Below are 17,496 nucleotides of genomic sequence, written 5' to 3'. Positions count from 1 at the left end.
GCACCTCTGGGGCCTCCAACATCAGAAGGATGTGGACCTGTTGGAGTGAGTCCAGAGGAAGCCATGAAGATGTTCATAGGGCTGGAGCACCTCTGCTGCAGAGACAGGCTGAGAGAGACAGGGTTGTTCAGCCTGGAGAAGAGAAGCCTCCAGGGAGACCTTAGAGCCCCTTCCAACACCTGCAGGGGCTACAGGAGAGCTGGAGAGGGACTTTGGACAAGGGCAAGTAGTGATAGAACAAAAGGGAATGGCTTTGAACTGAAAAAGGGCAGGTTTGGATTAACTATAAGGAAGAAATTCTTTCCTGTGCGGGTGGTGAGGGATTGGAACAGGTTGCCCAGAGAAACTCTGGCTGCCCCATCCCTGGAGCTGTTCAAGGCCAGGTTGGACGGGGCTTTGAGCAACCTGGTGTAGTGGAGGAGTATTTCTCTGGAAAGGTGTGGAAGCATGGGGTGTCAAGGAGCAGGAACTTGCCTGTGAGCCATCAGGTAGTATCACTCCCCCTTCACGTTGCACTGAGGACACTCCCAGGGCACAGCAGGTTCTCCTTCCCACAGTGGCACTGCCTCTGTCTCCAGCAGTGTGGCAACACTGGTTGTGCTCAGTTACCAAAGTGTATCTTGAGTGCTGTAAATCCACACCCACGCAGACACACTCCCAAAGCCTGGGCCCAACGCCCAGCTCAAAGGATTTGAGCTCACTCTTATTGCAGCTCAGTAAATAAAAAAAGTCACAGTTGTGCCTGCTCTCCATGTCACTGCCTCAGCCATGGAGGCAATGGGTTCAACCAGGCAGGCGCCAAGGTCTTTGGAGCCACAGCACAGGGATCCCCTCCCATTTACATCTGAGGACCAGGTAGGGTCAGGACTGTTGCTGTAGGTGCTCTCTGACCCCATAATTTTGAGTTATGGGCTGGCTCATAGCAGAGGAAAGCAAGCTCTGAAAGTGATTCTTCTCAAATCATGTCCTTATTTGTTTTATAGCAAGATATTATCTGGTAAAGGACTTTGGTTTTATATGGGACAGAGCTCAGCAGAGCAGGTGCTCCCAGAGGACAAACATTCACTGAGGTCTTTGTGTTTGTAGTTGTTAAATGGATTATTGCACTGAGACCTAAAGAGCCCAGCTGAGCTCAGGATCCCACCATGCTGGGCATCCAAACCCAGTAAAGGACAGGCCACAGTCCTAAGGTTCTGGGGAGACCTCACTTCAGCCTTCAGTACCTAAAGGGGGCTTATGAAAAAAGAGGGAGAAGGACTTCTTACATGGGCAGACAGTGATAGGACAAGGGGGAATGGTTTAAACTAAAAAAGGAGAGACTTAGATTAGATGTTAGGAAGAAATTCTTCACTCAGAGGGCAGCAAGACAATGGATGGAACAGGTTACCCAGGGAAGCTGTGGATGCCCCATCCCTGGAAGTGTTCAAGGCCAGGTTGGATGGGGCTTGGAGCAACCTGGGATAGTGGAAGGTGTCCCTGCCCACAACAGGGAGTTGGAACGAGATGATCTTCAAGGTCACGTCCAACCCAAACCATTTTAGGATTCTGTGATTCAAAGTCTTTTACATTTAGATAGAGAAGAAAAAGAAAATGTGTGGGGAAGGATGCACAAAGAGATTAAATGTGTGGCCATGAGGTTTACAAACCAAATGTATTTTACCCTGCTACTTTACTCCTCCCACTGAAAATCTTATCACTGCTTGTGGGAGGGGGGGGGGTAATTTGGAAGGCCCACCCTTCATTTAGTTAATTGTGATCATTACCAAAAAAACTGTGTAAATAGCACATTTCAACATACCATAAAATATAGTCCATGTTACTAATTTACCTCCTAGATTTACAAGACTGTGATGATTAGTGAAACATGAGAGAAGAATGTCAGAAAATATGGAGAAATATATCATAAAAATACCAAATGAGAAGAAAACCCAGATATAAACAGACACACACCCTGCCTGATCCCATTTTGACTGCACAGTTGGGCTCCTGGTCCCAGTTACGGCGCCAAGCTGGGTGATGCTGGCACAGAATTGTTCTTCCTGTGCCATATAAGCCATTGTCATATCTGGACTTTTTACAACAGGGCAGATTCTGGGTTTCCAAGATAAGAATGAGAATAGGCTTTCCTTCCCAGAGACATCTCCTGCCAGCCCTTGGGTTTCCACTTCTCTGCAGTTCCCTTGTGAGGCTTAAATGACAGTTTTCCCAGGGATTGAAGGCGGGAAAGAAGTGTGCTGGCAGAGCCCAGACCAACAGCCCAAGCGCACAGACCACACCACAGATGCTCACACCATGTCTCACACTGAGCATTAGGGCTTGGGCACCTGAGTAACCTGAACAATTTGGGGAGGAAACGAGCCAGGCAGGGCTGCTGAGAGCACAGCCCACCCCACAACCATTTCAAGCAGTAGCTCAGGAGCTTGGGAAATGTGGCCATTCCTGACACGGCGGATTCCTCGCGGCTGTCTCCGGAGCTGACAGCATGTGTGCTACAGGAGGTATGAAGGATCTGGTCTCACTGCTCCAAGCCCTGCCTCCACACCACACATAAAGGTCCTGGTTCACCCCAAGCACCTCTCACGAAGTGCCCCACTGCCCGTGACAAAGCAGACTTTACTTACAGATCTGTGACTCTGGAGATCTCAGCACCTTCTTCGACTCCTGCCAGATGGTTTTGCAGTCCTCCTGGAGCTTATAAAACCGCTCCTTTCGCCAGGAGCTGGACTTCACTTTTAGCAGCTGGCTGCCCTTCAGGAGGAACTTCAGATCCTTGTCATCTTTGAGGCCTGTGGTGAAACAGGAGTGGTAATGTAAGAGACAGCTCAAGAAATGATGCTCAAGGAGTCTTCCCTTCCACAGGACAATAGAGACAGACAGACAACTGGAGGGCAGACAGGTCTGGGGAGGATAGCTGAGCAGAGACACACAGAAATCAATCCTCCACATCACACTTCATGTTCACAAAAGAGGCTGAAGCTTTGTACATTTCTTAGATTGAGCCTAAAGACTTTTGTATGGCAATTCTCATGTGGTTTACAAACATAAAATACTTTCTTCCCAGCAAATACAGTTACTGTTAGGATGCAAAAACTACAGTAAAACAAACAACAAAACAGTAGCAGCAGAATGAGGAAAGTTGCATAACTTGTAATTGGAATGCTGTCAGGAACTTTCAAGTGGTTTCAAATCTATTCTGCATTTCCTTTGTTGGAACACACAAAGGTGTCACTCGTCCTTCTCTGGCAAGCAGCACCTTGCTATCCACATGGGAATTCTGCAGATCAGTGACATGAAGCTTAGGACAGGGAAGTTTGGTGAAAGGTAACAATATACCTATGAGGTAATATTAAGGTAGTAACCATGTTCTCCTTACTTCTCAACCACTCAAGAGGATCTTTATCTTTCTTACACTACTAGGCCACTGCAATGTCAAGTAATAACAATCAGACCTTCTAATTCCAGAAACTTCACATTTCACAACTTAGCCTAGATTCAGGAAGGCACTTAAGACATCTAGAGAGGCAAAAGGCACCTACAGAGGCTTTGAAAACACAGATTTGGCATTTTACATGGTTTTGAATGTCTCAGCAGTATATGACTTCCACATACCTAAATACCTTGGAGAATCTGTCCCTCAAACAAACCATTAATTACAGATCTGGAGCGTGTGGGCTGAGGAAGGTGAGAGCATGACACATGAGAAACACTTCTTGGGCTTTCTGTAATAGGCACCTTGCATCTCTCTGACATGGCATGAAAGGCTGGTTCAGAGCTGGTGAAACAGCATTTAACTCTAGTGCTGATCACGTACATCCCAAGTCAGCTGGATTTTTTCTAACCCTATCTTAACACTGTAGGTAACCACTTGGCCACTTGCAGCCACCCAACACATCATGCAAAAATTCCCAATGCTACCTAAACATAATGTGGCGTGTCACAAAGCAGAACTCCAGCTTAACTGATTTATGCAATAACTTTTCTACTGCAGTGTCCCCTGTGACACAGGGTTGGTTCTTCTCTGGAAGACACACCTGCCTTGAATTTTCCTTTTTTAAACAGAGCAAGGCAATAAACTACCAAATTTTGGGCCTGCTTGAAAAATAAAACTCAGTATGAGATCCAAGTGGCCAAATTCCTAGAATCCTGACCATTCATATAGGAAACTGAAGTACCAGGTGCTGCAGAGCACCAAGGTGCACTGTCAGTTTGTAACCAGGATACAGTGGCCTGAAGAGAGCATTTTATGTTGCCAAAGCCTGAGATCTCCAGGGGTGAGGGGTGTCCAGGGTTTACTTCATGAGCCACTCATATGCCTTTACTGGTATTTGAGGTGCCAAGGATCATGCCCAGAGCTGAGCCTGGCCAAAGCATTCAGAGTTGAAAGTGTCACAGTGGGAACTGGAGATCCTGAAGAAGTGATTGTGGCATCTCTCTTTCTTCTACATTAAATTAGCTATCTCATTAATTAAGTGTCTTCCCATGCTACAGCAACCCCTGGGCCTCTCAGCTCCTGTCTGATCCAGTGATTCCCTAGAGGAGAATTTGAATGCTTCCTCCTCTGGAAACTTCAGAAAAAAACTCATGGAGAGAAGAAAAAAAGCTGTCTCCTGCACAGTGCAGAAGGATGAAAAGTTGATCCTGTCTACAAGATCTGGGACAGCATTCCCAGGGACTGATAAGAGGCCAGATCATCCAGAGGACAGACAGATACCACAACAGCTTCATGAGTCCTCAGCCTCCTGAGCTGTGCTTCTGCTCTGAGGCAAAGGTCTTCCAAGTGCAGAGAAGATACCACAGCCTCCAGCCTCACTAACATCCCTGTGGCATTCCTCAAGGTTGCTGGAGAGGAAACTAACTTCTTCCTTCTCCCTGTTCACCCACATTTCTGTTCTAGCTCCCAGACTCATTCCTTCTTTTTCTTCAGATCCCAACCACACAAGGCATCATTATGGGAATAGGAGAACATGTCATCCTAGGGTGACATGAGGAGGAAAGCAGGAAAACCTCAGTTCCTTTGGATGCCTATGTCCATAAATGGGTAATGAGAAATCCCTTTAACTGGGGCATGTTTGGTTCCTCAGACACTGTGTGCAGCATCTGTAATGTGTCCTGCTACCAGGACATCCCAGAGCTGCACCAGTGTCATACAGACAAATCTGGATAGGCACAGGTGGTGACCATGGGCAGATTCCTCTCCTCCAGGCTTAGACCACACAGTTCAGACACAAGCTGGAGCTCAGAGCCCTTCATCCTGCTCACCTGCACAGCCCAGTCACTGTATCAGCGTGGGTCAAAACTCCCCTTCATCTTGCAAGGTTTTAACTATGGAGTGGGAGCAGCCCTACCAATCATTCTTGGTTGCTGTGCCTGAGGACCAGGAAAGGTTAAAGGATCAGCAAAGGGGGGCACTGCACTTTGCAAGAGCTGGAGGGAAGGATGAAGAGGGACAGTGCATGGTGAAGGCATGGCAAGGACAAAAGCTGGCAGGGAGCCTGAGTCAGGGGCAGTGAGAGAAGGCAGGGAGGGGATGGAGACAAGCTTCCCCCTAAGAGGCAGCAGGTTTGGTCAGGAAAGGGCAAGAGGGCTAATCATGAATGTCTAACAGCTCTGACATCCCTTTGATGTGGGGTCCCTTCAGATAGAGGGCAGTTACCCAGAGCTGACCTCTCCTGGCTGAACCACCCAGAGGAAGAAGGGACATCCCCTTGGCCAGGTGGGCCCAGCCTGTGTCAGGCCTGCTCTGGGTCTGTGTAGCAGCAGTTCAAGCTGACACAGCTGAACTGGAGAGGAAAGAGGGCCAAAGTTTCAGGCCCTGCCTCCTATGCCCAACCAAGCACTGCCACAGACTCTTTACATGTCCTTGGATGAGTCACTTAGCTTCTCTGGTCCTACCTACAACAGCGTTTTGTTAGGTCAGAGATGGAGCTGAAGACGCTCTGATCTGCTGATACAGGAACCACAAACTCACCCCTGATGTGTCAGTGGGACATTACTCTCAGCTGGTCATCTGAACTGCTTTCCAGAAAAAAAACACCTTTTCCCAGCAGAAGCCTCATTTCAGGTTTTATGCCTGAACCAGCTCCTGAGGATTTCGGCCTAAAAGCTCCATGGAGAATCATGGAATGGTTTGTACTGGAAGGGACTTTATAGGTCATGTAGTTCCAACCCCGCTGCCATGGGCAGAGACACCTTCCACTACACCAGGTTGCTCAAAGCCTGAAGCTGAGGAGTTTTGTGGTCCAGAGCTCCATCTCACAGCAATGGAAACTTGTATGAAAGAAACCAGAGTTCTCATAAACATACATAATTTAAAAGTTAAAAAACACTGTGCAGCAGGACAAGGATATTGATTTCCAACTATATAACATTAGGTATGAGAAGCACAATCACTACACTGAAATACATGTCCAAATCCTGCCTGACACACGTGGCAGGACTGTGTCTTGTTTAGCATCCTCTGTAAAATACCAAATACACATTTGGCATGCAAAATTCCAGCATGCCTTTCAAGAGTCAGGACCCTCCTCCTCACAAAACATCAATCACACACTTTCTAAACAGAATATATTCAGCATTCAGTGATGGTCAGAGGAAAAATCATGTTTGGCCAAGGCAGAAGCACCTCAAGCACACACAGCACTGCAATAACCACGATGTTAATATACTAAACTAGCAAGCTTTAGACACTGAGACATCAAAAATGTTAACCTTTGGCTTATCTAGCTCAGGTTTACAGCAAGCAGGAAGCACAATAAAACAATAGCTGTCACGGCAGAAGCCAGGGTTTCAGTTCACTAAGCAGATAGTTAGAAGGACAGTGATAATCTATATTGTTGCATTGTTCACTCCTTAATCTGCTGGTCTGATAGAACTTAATTATAGCTTCTATAAAACAAGCCTCCTCCTGCCTGCCCTCCCCCTCCCACCTGCTTACAGACCAGGCATAACTCAGGTTTGCTGGTTTAAAAGGGCAGAAAGACTTTTTGATAAAATCTAAAGAGCTTGGGTGGGTAAACGGCTGTTTCCCATTTCCACCTGCCCTCTCTATCCACGGAAATCAAGGGACTGGCATCCACTTGGGCTGTGTCTCCAGAGAGCAGGAACCAGCAATGAGTTTGTAGCCAGGCACAAAAGTTTTGAAACTGTTTCCTCTTTCGTCTGGTGAATGCGAACTGTGAGTGGTTCCCTGGGCTCTTACAGCAACAGGCAACACACCCCTGAACAGTGCTAAAATCTGGCAGGAAAAGGGCACTGCCCTCCCCAAACCCCTTCAACCAGTGGCAATTCAGAGAGCCCAGCCACAGATTTGGGAACCGACCCTTTGCCAAAGATCTCCCACATCCTTTGATGCCTCCAACGAAGCGCTTTACACATCTGGCGTGTGGTTACAGGCAAATGAAAGGAAAAGAAACCTCGGGAACTTAAAAATAACGCTGGAGTTGTCTTTAGGGTGGAGCACTGCCTCTGCACGGGGAAAAGACGCAGAAATGAAGCAGCTGTCAGCCCAGTGCCGAGGCTGTGGCCAACCTGTCCCTTACCCAGCCTGATGCCATTCAACGCGGCCACTCGACGGCTCTGCTCCAGTAGCATGTTTTCCTGGGATACGGTGCGCTTGGGCTGCCTTCGGATGCACTGCATGATCCAGCGTGGGGCTCAGGGAGAGGCGTCGGGTGCCGGGAAGGATGGGGGGCCACGCCACCCCTGCAGGGATCCCTGCTCATCCAGGAGCCTCCGGCGTGCGCGGTGTCAAACGGGGCTCCAAGGAGGGAGCGCAGGCAGTTGGGGCAGCGAGAGCAGAGGAAGGCAGGGGAGGGCAGAGTCCGGCTGGGGGTGGGACTGTGGGAAGTCTCTCCTCCCGCTTTGCTCACCAGCACACGCTGGATGCAAAATTAAACCGAGGAGACTGCCGGCAGCTGCCCAGGTAGAAGGAACAAGTTTTCCAGCAGTCGTACGCCAGTGGGTTTTTACGCATCATTTCCAGAGGCTGGAGAAGTCCCAGATATTGTTTGTGGCTCCTAATCAGTGCCTTGGGCTTGTCAGCTTATCCTGCCCACGAACGCCTGGATCAGGGCGAGCTTGGCTCCACCCTTTCTCTTCTGTGCCTGGCTGCTCCGTGCTGTTCCCACTGACAGGGACTGAAGACGAAGCTAAAACCTCTCAGCCAGGGCAGATGTGGCCAAAAATCTGCTCGGAAACTGTGTTTTAATGCTGTTCTTTTTCCACCTACAGAAGAGTATTTTCCTAAGAGTCCGAAGAGTGTCTTTTCTGCCACCAATTTCCTGTGTGACTTGGGTGAGTCACTTACCCTGCATTTCTGCATAGCTTTGGGTTTATTCTTGTAATTCAGATTTACCCTGCACTCTGATACAGGAATAAGCCCCTTCAGGCATTTAACAGGTCACTGATTACACAAATCAGAGAATAATTCAAGGTGGAATGGACCTCTGAGGCTCTCCAGAGTCAATCACCCAACTCAAATTGGGGTCACCTTCAAAGGTAGACTTGGTTGCTCACAGTCTTGTTCAGGTGAGTTTGGATATCTCTAAGGACAGAGATTCCACAGCCAATTAAGTTCCCTGTCCAAGAGCTCAGATGTTCTCAGTGAAGAATTTGTTCTTTATGACCGGTATAAATTTCCTTTGCTGAAACTCACAACCCTTCCCCATTGTCCTGGCAATGGCTGGGACTAAAATCCATCTCTTCCCTAGCCATGACCATTTCTGCAGTGATGTACAGCAGTTATATACACACCTTGTCACAGGCTATCTTTTTTTGTCATTGCCTTTGTCAGCTGCTGCCCTGCCAGGCAAGCAAGGGTGAAGTACTGCAGGGAAAGGTGTCAAACTGGAGTGAATGTCCCTTACTGCAGAACCAGCATATGCCCAAGAAGCTTGACATCAAACCACATGTCACTGTTCCTGCTGCAAACCTAATCAAAGGCTCTCCCATCACCAGCCCCTCATCATATTCAATTCAGGTTTCAAAAGCATTATCTCTGTTTCTGGTATCTGTCTATCCAGTCATTTTCCCCTTCTTTCTCTGCAGTCTGAAGGAAGCCCTACCAACCCCCACAGAGAAGCACAGAGGACTGGGTTATTTGACCAGCATAAGGACAGGGTCAGAATCATTAATCGCTGCCATACATTACATGTAAGAAACACTCCGAGGACAAGGCAGGGCATTGCATGGCCTTGAGCAGCAATACATCTAATAAAGCTTTATTTACACACAGCCACTGCAAACCACAGACAGTGAATGGAAATAAAGGCCATTTCTGGAGGGGACATTGCTGAACTTGTTAGCCAGGCAGGCAGTGGGTGTTTGAGGAAACACCTCCAGCCTTTCTGGGCCCCCTGCACATGCAGGGTTTAGGTGTCAGAGCCATAACCTTCACAGCACTCCCAGCTTTGGTTTCGCCCTGGTGAGGAGGTGGGCACCATTATACAGTGACTAGATGATATTTATTAGCTATCAGTCCCTGAGCAACTCCCATATTTCACATTTTACTGGAGAGGGCTGATCTAATTAACGGAGTAGAGAAGACCCTCCTGTAATTGCCTTAGCAAAACAATTTGCTTCTACACACCAACTGTTCTGTCCAGCAGCAGAGTCCCAGAGGGATTGATCTGGGAGCACACAGAGCCCTTATGCTTCATTTTCTCATTAATTTTTAATAGCAGTGCCAGTGACAGCCCTGCTCAAAGCTTTCCAGGCCCTCAGAGAACATCTTACTGCACTTATCCCTGAAGTTTGCTCACACACAAAGCACAGGGTCAGCGTTCAATGAGTTTAGATACCTCTCCAGAACAGCAACGCGCGAGTTTCGCTGTCGTGAAGGCTTCGGAGGTATAAGATGGTTTGAATCAGTTTGTTTTTAAAATGAAGACGAGATCATTGGGCCAGAAATTCCCTGCTTTGGGAAACAACAGAGCTGGACGTATTGTGGTCTTGAGGTCATTTAAAGACAATGTCACATCTCACAGCAGAGGCCTGAAGGGTGACCCTGGGTTACATGGCTTTGTGTGCTGATGTTACATGATGCTGCCGTCACACTCTGGTGCTGGAGGAAGTGATTCCTGCAAATGGCTCATAGAAAAATTCTCCAAGCCTTATTCACTGCAGGTAACACCTGAGTGGGTCATGCAATTTTACCCATATGACCAATCCCACCTAAATAAGTGGCACTGGTCACATGAGTGAAGTTATTCATGTGCCTGTGCCCAGGATGGGGGCTGTGCTGATCACACTGTCAATTCCAGCTGGATTACACCCAGAACAAACAGAAATCCGTGTGAATGAGGATGTCAGAACATGATCCCAAAGTTAACAAAGTGCTTGAATATCCAGGAAACAGGCACTTGAGATAGAGTGGCTGTAGAGTCTGGTAGGAAATGGGCTATGTGAAAACACTGTAATGTGCAGGCTGGTCTTCAGATGATTTTCCAAAATGAATTAATCTCCATCACATCCTTATACAAAGGAGCTCAGGAAGCACTATCAGCACTTCACAGAGAAAGGAGCAGGATGTTTTTTCATCTCTTTGGGGATGGACCTGTTCTCCCATCACCATCATGTTTGGGCAACACCAAAAGTGGTGCAACACAGAATAATTCTGATCATAGTCTCTTTACTGACACAAACGACGTGACAAAACTCAGCTGCTGATTTGCCCAGACTTGAGATAATTTAGGACTGGAATGAAAATACCTGTGCTGGTGATGACCTCACCACTTCCCCATCACGTCATGCATATGATGCAAATTATTATGACTCGTAATACCTATGGCAGCTACATAACAAACAACAAATGTCATGCTAAGGGGAGATTTTGCCACTAAAGAGGCCAAAGGTTGTGCCTTGCTCTGTAGTTGTTACCCAGAAGAAAAATTTGGGTCTGTTTAACATAACGCTGTTCTTCCTGCAGAAGAACATGACAGCAAGGTTTCTTCCATGGCTTCAAGGTCCCATCTGCCCTGCCTTTCCTTCTGGAGTTCTTTCTTCACTTCATCCATGCCCTCCCACATCCCACCCATAGAAGCCTTCCTTTTCCTTCCTTCCTTGTTACCCCCAGAACACCACTCACTGCTCTCAGCTCTATTCTCCTTGTCACACCTCACCATCTCCAAGGACCAGGCCTTGCTGCTGGCCCAGCTTCTCACCTCCAAAAAAAAATGCCAGTGGTTCCTCTACACCACCACTCCCTCTACTGCTCCCTGTGGGGAAGTGGGGATCGTGGAGCAGGTGCTGGGACCAGACTCATCGGTGCATCCCTGGCCAAAGGCGATGCTGTGCTTGTTGTCAGTGGGTGCATCTCCGGTGCATGTGGTATGTACCAAGTTCCACCTTGTGGTGACACTGAGAATGGGCTTCTCCATCCCCAAACCTCCTCTCCCTTTCACTGGCTTTTCTTGCCCACTCCCCTCCCAGGGTGCTTGAGAGGTCCTGCTGAGCTGGGGCAGAAACCGTGTATATGAAACCTTAAAATTTCATATAGGAGGAGTTCTCCCGAGTCTCATGTGGTTGTCCTCCAAGTCACAGCCTGAAGACTCCCTCCACTGGCACACTGGAGCTGTGTGATGGGCAGGTTTCTGGTGCACTGAGATCAGTGCTTTCACCCTACCCAATATTTCTCAGCCCCACTCTCTCTCTGTATCCTTTGTCTCACCTTGTCTGCAAGGTCTCTGGGAGGAGAGCAGCCCCTTCTCCAGCCCTGATGAGTCCATGCAGCCCATCTTCCCCCAGAACAGGCTGACTATATCCAGACTGCCCTCTGGGAAGGACTGCAGGCCCATCACCCAGATCATGCCATGTTGGATCAAAACCATGCTGGGGAATGTGCTGGAAGTTAAACAGTGCAGAGCCCTGGTTTGTATAAGCAAAGCCAGGCTGCCTGCCCAGACATTTCACAGAAAGCTCAAATCATGACCTTTATCTGTGAATATCTTCATATATCTTCCTGCCGGTCAGGTCACTCACAGGGAGCTTGGATCAGTGCATGGAACAGGCTGTGACCCATCAAAAGCTACTGCCCTGCACTCTTGATGAAATCCAGGTAAAACACCCAATTAAAGTTCATCGTACTCAGGAACCCAAAACCTGACCGAAGGTTTGGTTTGGTCCTTCCACTGGTCCCTCCCTCCATCAGGGTACACACAGAGATTTTGGCTGCAGAGTGAGACACACTAAAACAAACACTGGCTTGCAGTAAATTACAGCTTTTCCAGTAGCTGGTAAAGAAAAGTAATTGAAAAGAAGGACATCAACTTGATGGATAGGACCAGGACCAACAGGGAGGAGCACTAGTGCAGTTTAGTTGCCTGACTCCCAAGTCATGTTTCTGAGCACTTGCTGATGAAGATGTTCTCTTCATAAACCCAAAGTCAGTTGTAGGTGGGTCCCAGCTTCACTTTTTTTTAAGGTCATTTAACAGTTTTTCACAATATTTTCTTCAGGAGATGAAATTTCTTCCATAGGTGAAATGCAAGTCATTCTCAACATTCTGTAGCAGGGCAAAATTCATGCAATAATTAAATTGCACAACTGAATTATGCAAAACTAGGGGAAAAAATATTTTTTCCTAAGTGATTTATCTGGAATTTCTCTAACTCTAGCCAAAAACACCCCATGAGATTTGTTGTGTGGTACCTCAATACAGGGCTTTAAAAGGTACCATGTGAGGGGCAGACCTAGATGTGAGAATTTCCCTCCACACAATGTCCAGACTGGCCTATTTAAGGTGTGGAGGTATCTCAGGTTAGAAGAAACTGTGGCAAAATCTTCTCTACCTGCATAAAGAAAAAGAGAAACCTCTTCGTTTGACCAAGGTCTGCAGCCTTCTGTTCTGGTGGACTTGGCTGATAAGGACTGAGACCCTCCACCCATGGGAAGGACCTCAGAGACAAGACTGGGGGTCAGTCTCACAGTATTCAGACACCTACAGTGCACTGAACAAGGGGCCAGGAGAAGACAGGGCACAATTCACCTGTCTAGATCCCTATAAGCCTAAAATTTCTACCACACCTCTATGTCTAGCCAGCTGAATCCCACGCTGGGTGATCAAATCACCAAATATTCATCTGCAGCTTTCCTTCAAAAATACCTGTTCAAATATTTTGATCTTCCTCTAAAGGAAACTGTACTTTGGTCCCAAATCATCAACAGCTTTGGCTCCCAGAGCTGCTTATCCAGGCAGCTGAGTTTCCAGATCTTGCACGAACCATCTCTTTCCCACATACCTCTCCCTCTTGCTTTTCCCTGTGGTTGGTTCTATCCTTTCATCTCTGCTACCTGCAGCAGTTTTCCAAGTGCCTGCATTTCCTTCTCCCTCCTCTTTCACTTCCTCATTAAAATCCATTTTTCCCCAAGCATCTTCTTTCCTCGACTCAGCTGCTTTTGGGCCTGACAGGGCTTTACACGCTGACAACAACCTCAGGAACTGTGGGTTTTGTTTTACTAAAAGACATTGCTCAGACTGAAAATTTAGCAGGTTTTGTGTCAAAATAAAAAAGACAAAATTAATTTTACTTGTCTTGTCTGAAAAAGAGACAAGTTGCCCGGGTAATGTACTGAAAAGTGTCAGCATCCCAAATCCTCCTGCAGTGCTAGGAACACTATGGCTCATAAAACTCCCACATAGAGCATCAGGCATAACCTGGATCAAAGGGGTGTGCTGGGAGCATTTTGTTGGTAGGAAAGGAGATCAAAGTCACCAGCTGCTCCAGAGCAGATCCCAGCTGATCCCAAGTCACATTATCTCCACCCATGGTGGTTGAAGCCCAGAAGGAGCCTCCTCAGAGCTCCCAGCTCAGAAGGGCAGGTGGAGATGATTCATTTGGAAATTTCAATATAGACATTAATCCTGAGGACTTGCTGACAGAATAACACAAGGAAACAGCCTGTTTTGTAGGATTTTACTAACCCTTCCCTGCTGATTCTCACCCTGGGCTGTGGCTGAGGGCATTCCCATCCTTGGACTGTGGCATTCCCTACACAATATACACAGTGTCTTGTGTGAAACAGTCAGTGTATAAGAATAAGGCATAGTACAAATTAGCTATTCTATAATCTGTGCAAGCACAAGGGCTCCCAGTTCAGAAACAGACCAACTTCATGAGGTAAGAGAAAAGTTATTAATAGCCCACATTAATTCTGACATGGTAAATACAGCTGTTGTTATTTCTATGTTGGGGGGGGAAAAAGAGAGAAACTGAAAGAAAGAATCTGAGTTTCAACATGCATCCAGGGACAAAACATGTCTGCAACCCACAGCATCAGAAATTTCTTACAAACTACATAGCACAAGCCTGATCCTGCTAACAAATCCACATGTGAGCAACTTCTCTTGTCTAAGTGGTCTGGCATTTGGAGTGACTTTGGCACTTGTGTGTCTGTGTTACGTGTCAAGGAATTTCAGTAAATACTTTTTGAAATTCTTGGCTCTTTCAACATTTGTGTATCTTTCTGCTTGAGACAAGAAAATAGATTAAGAGCCACTGAATTCTCCTCAGTCCCTAACCCCAGAAGACTAAATAATATTCTCTGAAAAATAACCCACAGGCCAGAATGGGAAATGTTTTAATAGTTCCAGATGTGTTTCTTAGCTTTCTTTCCCCAGTGGCTGTATAATGAATGAGATACCTACAAAAAGTATAACATTAACCTCTGGTTCACCTTCCTGTTGGATTTTTAGCATCTGGGAGAATCAGAGGGAAGATTTCTTGAGCCTGCGGGAATCTTTTCACAATTCTCCTGGTAACACTAAATTGATTATGTTTATGTGCAATCACTTATAGCTCTGTTAGTTTATTTTTGTTTATAGCTCAACTGCAGTAAGAAAGCAACTATCTCATGAAATAAAAATAAGTACTCCAAGCTTTTCCCATTTCTGTGGGATCACAATAGCCCATTTCAATCTGTAGCTATCAGCTATCACAGCCCTGAGTTTTTTCTGCTCATTAGAGTAAGTAAAACACAATGAAGGGGTAACAAAGCAATACATAAAGTCAGATGAGGGAATTAGGGGGGGATACTGCATTACCCTGTGCATCAGACAAGCCTCCCAGACCTGGTATGATTGAATCTTCTTAAATCTCATTTGCTGAAAGGGCAGAGAGGATTTCTTCTTTTTTTAGAAACATTACTTATTTTGTACTTAATATTTACAGAGTCTTGGGGACAGACCCTGAGCCGAGGTGTTTATCCAGGCTCTGTTTTCTTCACCAGAGCCCACAAAGTTTACTGAGCAGAGCACCCATCCCGTTCTGTTTCACCAGAAAGGGGAGGAGATTTGGATCCACTTTTCTGAACTTGCAGACACTTACCCTGCCAAGACACCCTTCCTACCAACAGAGCTCACCCTATTAACAGAGAAAAATCTGTCATCTCTCTCTAACAGCGGGTAAATGCTGCATTACTTCCAAATGAGAGAATGGGGAGGCGAAGGACGGGGGAGAAGAGAGGAGGAAAAATAAAGCTCTTGGACATGATAAGAGAGCTGAAACTCAAGAACGTTTCCCCAGACTTACTGTTGCAAGCGAGGAATGTGCCATTCGATTCCATGGCTGCAGAACAAGCCGACGAGCAGCAGCAGGAAGGGCTCCGGCGAACAGCTGTGCCCAGAAGTCAGCGCTGGTGGAAGCCAGAGCTGCGAGGCTCCAGTGATCCCCACCGTCAGCTCCCTTCGGAGAGGCCTGCTCCTTCCCCTTGGCTGCAATTGCGTCTTCGCTATGACTCCTCATTTATTTCTCTCCCGCATCCGCACGCCGCTGCCTTGCCCGGCGCACCGACTGCGGCCAAGCGCCCGAGCCCCAGCGCTGGCCCTGGCTCCTCCCTGCTCCATCTGGCGTCTTCACCGCTGGCCCAGCCTCCTGCTGCTGCTGCTACTGCTGCTGAACCCTCACAACGATGCTTCTTTGCTTCTTTTCCTGCCGCTGCCACATTTTCCTTCTCCGCTCCTTCCTGGCGCGGCTTCCAGAAGACACCGAGTGCTGCGAGTCCATCCTTGGTGGTCCCCAAGTCAAGGAAAGGGGCTTAAGCAGATGCCACAGACCAGAGTTTAGGGCTAAAGAGCTTTTAGGTGCTGGTGGGGGTATAATTCTTTTCACAAGGGAAAAAAAACAGGTCAGAACTTGCCAGTGTGGAAATAGAAGCTGTGACCACAAACGCTCACAGAGGAATGAGCTCAGGGTAGAAGAAAAGTTATGAGCTTTGCATTTGAGACAGTGAGACAGAAAAACTAGAGTTTTACTGGAGTTTTCACTGTCCTGAGGCTTTTACTGAGTGGAACTGATTTCTTCCACTCTGTCCCCTCCTTCTGAGTTAGATATTTCCAAAGAGTAGAAAGATACTGCTTGCAAACAGGGAAAGAAAAGGAATCCAGTGTGGGAAAATAAAGTTTCTCTCTACTTGAATGTTTTTAGTTATTGTTTTGTTGTTGTTTATTTACATTTCTGGCTATTTAGGTCTTCCTGATGCAAACAGTTGATGGAGTTATTGGTAGATTCAGATCCCTCACTCCTCAGCAGCTGTAAAACCGGCAGCTCTGTTGATAGAAGGGAAAAGTCCCTCTCTGATGGTGACAGGTCTGGGAAGCATGTGATGAAAAATACTTTGGGACTAGGACAGTTTGTCCCTCCCTGCCAGGAATTGGACTGCTCCTCTGAGAGCCCAGACCTTGCTCTCGGAGAGTTTTACAGTCCACAAATATAAGGCTGCTGCCACCACCCAAGGAAAACTGCCCTAATATAGCAAAACTCCTTGTGTTAGTACAAAACTAACAAAACCAAGCAAGTGAAGGAAAAAAGGAACAGAGATTTCGCCCCATGACTCTTCTGAAGTCCACTCTTTTATCCCATGGCCACTAGCACGGGGCAGGGGTTCATCTCCCACTAGACACTTCCCAAAGGACCCAGAAAGGAGCATTCCTTTTTCAAACCCACAGACATTGACTGGAATGGGGCAAACTGTTTGGCAGCAAGGTCGGCTGCTGGCAGGCAGGACAGCAGCTGGAAGCACCCAAGAGATTCCTGGTACAGCCTTAAAAGCCTCGAGGCAGGGGGATTTTGGGAGCACACCTCCACAGCTTGTCACCCTTTCAGCTGATGGGGAAGAGTACTGGAGGGAGTGTACAGGAAGGCTGGTGGATGAGCCAGCCAGACTGGAAACTCCAGTAAAGCTGAGGTGATGAGGACATGATGGCTTTCACAAAGGAGAAAAAGTAGGGAAGGGCAGTTTGAAAGTGGTGATGGAAAACAGCATTATAGTAACTCCTTCACTCTTCCCCTGTATCACACCAGTCCTATGAGGAGAGGCTGAGGGAGCTGGGGTTGTTCAGCCTGGAGAAGAGGAGGCTCAGGGGAGACCTCCTCACTCTCTACAACTCCCTGACAGGAGGGTGTAGCCAGGTGGGGGTCGGTCTCTTCTCCCAGGCAGCGATCAGTAAGATGAGAGGGCACAATCTTAAGCTCTGTCAGGGGAGGTTTAGGTTGGATATTAGGA

General features: G+C 47.3%; 2 protein-coding genes across 4 annotated transcripts in view; one reads left to right on the top strand and one right to left on the bottom strand.

Annotated features, from left to right (window-relative positions):
* The window catches only part of PLCD1 (phospholipase C delta 1), a 51,947-nt gene extending 36,300 nt beyond the window's left edge, over positions 1 to 15,647 (bottom strand). Inside the window, exons 1-2 of one of the 2 annotated variants that reach the window (XM_051768350.1) lie at positions 15,525 to 15,647; positions 2,622 to 2,786 (exon numbers count right to left, since the gene is read on the bottom strand). In XM_051768350.1, coding sequence (XP_051624310.1) covers positions 2,622 to 2,786; positions 15,525 to 15,558 — 199 coding nt within the window. In that variant the 5' untranslated portion in view covers positions 15,559 to 15,647. Of the gene's footprint in view, positions 1 to 2,621; positions 2,787 to 7,538; positions 8,066 to 15,524 lie in introns of those variants that run through there. The other variant, XM_051768349.1, reaches the window with a different exon arrangement.
* On the top strand, positions 7,860 to 16,033 carry LOC127461098 (uncharacterized). 2 transcript variants are annotated; one of them, XR_007899965.1, is made up of 3 exons: positions 7,860 to 7,921; positions 8,230 to 8,292; positions 15,395 to 15,647. XR_007899965.1 is itself a non-coding variant. In XM_051768423.1 (2 exons), the coding sequence occupies exons 1-2, from the start codon at positions 11,996 to 11,998 to the stop codon at positions 16,031 to 16,033; spliced, it is 696 nt and encodes a 231-aa protein (XP_051624383.1). In that variant the 5' UTR covers positions 11,801 to 11,995. The 2 variants fall into 2 exon arrangements, 1 of the variants encoding a protein (XP_051624383.1); XM_051768423.1 differs by lacking the exons at positions 7,860 to 7,921; positions 8,230 to 8,292 and adding an exon at positions 11,801 to 12,052 and having other exon boundaries at positions 15,395 to 16,033.
* The last annotated feature ends 1,463 nt before the right edge of the window (positions 16,034 to 17,496 follow it).

Source organism: Manacus candei, unplaced genomic scaffold (assembly GCF_025592945.1).
Source record: "Manacus candei isolate 608988 ecotype Guabito, Panama unplaced genomic scaffold, ASM2559294v1 h1tg000094l, whole genome shotgun sequence".
NCBI lineage: Eukaryota > Metazoa > Chordata > Aves > Passeriformes > Pipridae > Manacus > Manacus candei.
Note: the sequence above shows the minus strand (reverse complement) of the source record. Positions and strands in the feature narration are given on the sequence as shown.